Source organism: Cyprinodon variegatus, unplaced genomic scaffold (assembly GCF_000732505.1).
Source record: "Cyprinodon variegatus isolate N-32 unplaced genomic scaffold, C_variegatus-1.0 Scaffold1311, whole genome shotgun sequence".
Taxonomy (NCBI): domain Eukaryota; kingdom Metazoa; phylum Chordata; class Actinopteri; order Cyprinodontiformes; family Cyprinodontidae; genus Cyprinodon; species Cyprinodon variegatus.
In genome coordinates, this window is record NW_015151764.1 from 158,741 (window position 1) to 161,189 (window position 2,449).

The following is a 2,449-nucleotide window of genomic DNA, read 5'->3' on the forward strand; positions in this document are numbered from 1 at the left end:
TGAAGCTTTGTTCATCTGCTGCCTGCTGGCATCAGCCCCTGATCCTACACAGATCTCTGCCTGACTAAATATGGACAATGACCAGTGCTGACTTTGTGGTTGGAGCTCCTGCAGATGGGGGGGGGAGCTGTCTCTCAGAGTCTCTCTGAAGCCTTTATCCTCACAGCGAGCTCCTGCACTCCTGTCTGCGTCCGGATAACCGAGCCGTCTTCTCTGCTGTGCTGCTGGGAGCCAGACTACAAACCCGACCATGGAGGCCATCAAGAAGAAAATGCAGATGCTGAAGCTGGACAAGGAGAACGCCATAGACCGCGCAGAGCAGGCAGAGGTGGACAAGAAGGGAGCTGAGGACAAATGCAAACTGGTAGGAGCCTAAATCATGTCAGCCTCACATCAAATCAAAGCCTTTAGTTTCCTTCCTGGTTAAACAGCTGGCTGAAGGTTGGAGAAGGTTCAGGACGTCCTGGGCAGTTTCCACTACAGGAAATCACATAGATAGCAATCCAATAGATCCTCTATGCCAGGAGGATCTAGTTAAAACAATGACATCAGCAGGTAGTTTTCCTGGAGGTAAGGAGTGACTGTAGGAAGATTCAGCTTATTTTAGATGAATGTTTGGACCAACGAGACCTGAGCCTTCATCAGGAGACGGATGGATTCTTTCCTGGAGCCTCCAGCTCCTCATCTTCTCATCTCTAAGCTGTTCTTTGAAAGAAGAGCTGCTGGAGGCGACGTGGAAAAAGCTTCACACCTCCTGAGAGTGTCAGACATCGACCCACCATCCGGCTTATAAAGATCGCCCTGCAATAAATATCATCTATAGAAAACAAACAAAAAACTTCTGCGTCGTCGGACACCTGGAACATCTAGAAAAAAATGTCTTTGGTCTCTAAAGGTTGCTGTAGAAACATTACAGGGAAGATTTCCTACTGGTTTAATAAAATACCGTCTGCAAAGGAAGAACAGACACAGATTTTATTTATATCATAAATAAATCAAAGTTATTCTGATTCAGATAAATAATGAGGTTTAGATTCTAATCAGGTTATAGAAGCCTGTAGATGTCCGAATAACAGATTCTGAACCATTTATAGGGACATTTTGTGTTTTTGATCACATGCATACCCCTCACTAATGGAGCCCCCCAACCCCCCACCACCATTCCTCGGGGAGGTCTAGAAGCACTAGATCTATATCCAGCCATTCAGCAGAGATCCTGCTACATGGCTCTACATCCTATTTTTGGCTTTTGACCAATTAGACGAGCCGTTGAATGATAGATTACTTAATGGAAATCAAGTTGAAAAAAAGTTAACAAGTTTAGAAAAAAGGTAAAAGGATAATTGAAAAGTTAAAAATAAAGTTAAAAAGTTAATAAGCCTAGTTAACAATTCTATTTAGGTTTATAAACTAAAAAAAATCAGAGCGTTTTTAATTAATTTCTTCTAGAATCACTTATTATTATTTTTCCTAATATATTCGGGAGACTCTGTGTTTCTTGTTTTTACATTGACATTCATTATTGCCATCAAATATCCAGATTATTTTAATGTTCCAAAGGTAATAAGATCTTATCCTGGATTAAAAAAACTAGAAATTTGGATTTTCAAAGTATTTCTCTGAGGCCCTATAAAGATTTAACAAAGATTGCTAAATGAACGTTTTTATTTATTATAATCTGTGTCTAAATCTATGAGCTGCGTCCTGGAAACTGACCTGAGATGACATGATGTGAATTGGAGCTATAGAAATAAACTGAATAGAACTAAATTTAATTATAGCATCACTTTTTATATTAATGGTCGACATCATAAAGATAGAGAATATATGACCTCCTGATTTCTAAGGTTAACATAAACTCTGACTCATCAGTTTTTGATCAAACATGTCAGAAATCTTTCTACTATCTTCAGCACCTTCAGCCCAGTCTGTCTAATAAAGCTCTATCCTCCTTAAAAAAAACACCTCTGCTCTTCACCTTCAACCACAAAGACAATTTATTTTTCCTTCTGCTTTTATGAAGAAGCTGATTCAAGGTTTGAACCTTGAAGGAGCAAAAATAAAATAAAAAGGGCATAATTTTTTTCTCAGATGAATTACAGAAACCTCATATTGTTTTAGAAAAAAATCGTTTTTTGTTCCTTTTTGCTTTAAAGCTGTGGGATTGATGCCCCAACAGGTTGCCCTAAAACACTCCGTCACAACTGCAGAAGGGATTTAAGTAGAAAGATGAAATCATTTTAAGGGGCTCTTGGCGAGGAGATAAAACTAATATATGAAAGAAATTCTGGAGTTTTCCTCTAAAGGTAAAAACTGGTTCCTCATCTGTGGATGTTGCTAGTTTCTAGAAGTTATTAGTTCACATGGAGGTCTTTAGGTATTGGTGATTGCTGATGTTCCGGAATTCAATTCTATTCAGTGTATTTCTATAGCTCCAATTCACATCATG

General features: G+C 38.8%; 1 protein-coding gene across 1 annotated transcript in view; it reads left to right on the forward strand.

Annotated features, from left to right (window-relative positions):
* Window positions 1-121: 121 nt before the first annotated feature.
* Window positions 122-2,449, forward strand: part of LOC107102752 (tropomyosin beta chain) — a 15,472-nt gene continuing 13,144 nt past the window's right edge. Inside the window, exon 1 of the mRNA XM_015402171.1 lies at window positions 122-364. Coding sequence (XP_015257657.1) covers window positions 251-364 — 114 coding nt within the window. The 5' untranslated portion in view covers window positions 122-250. The remainder of the gene's footprint in view (window positions 365-2,449) is intronic.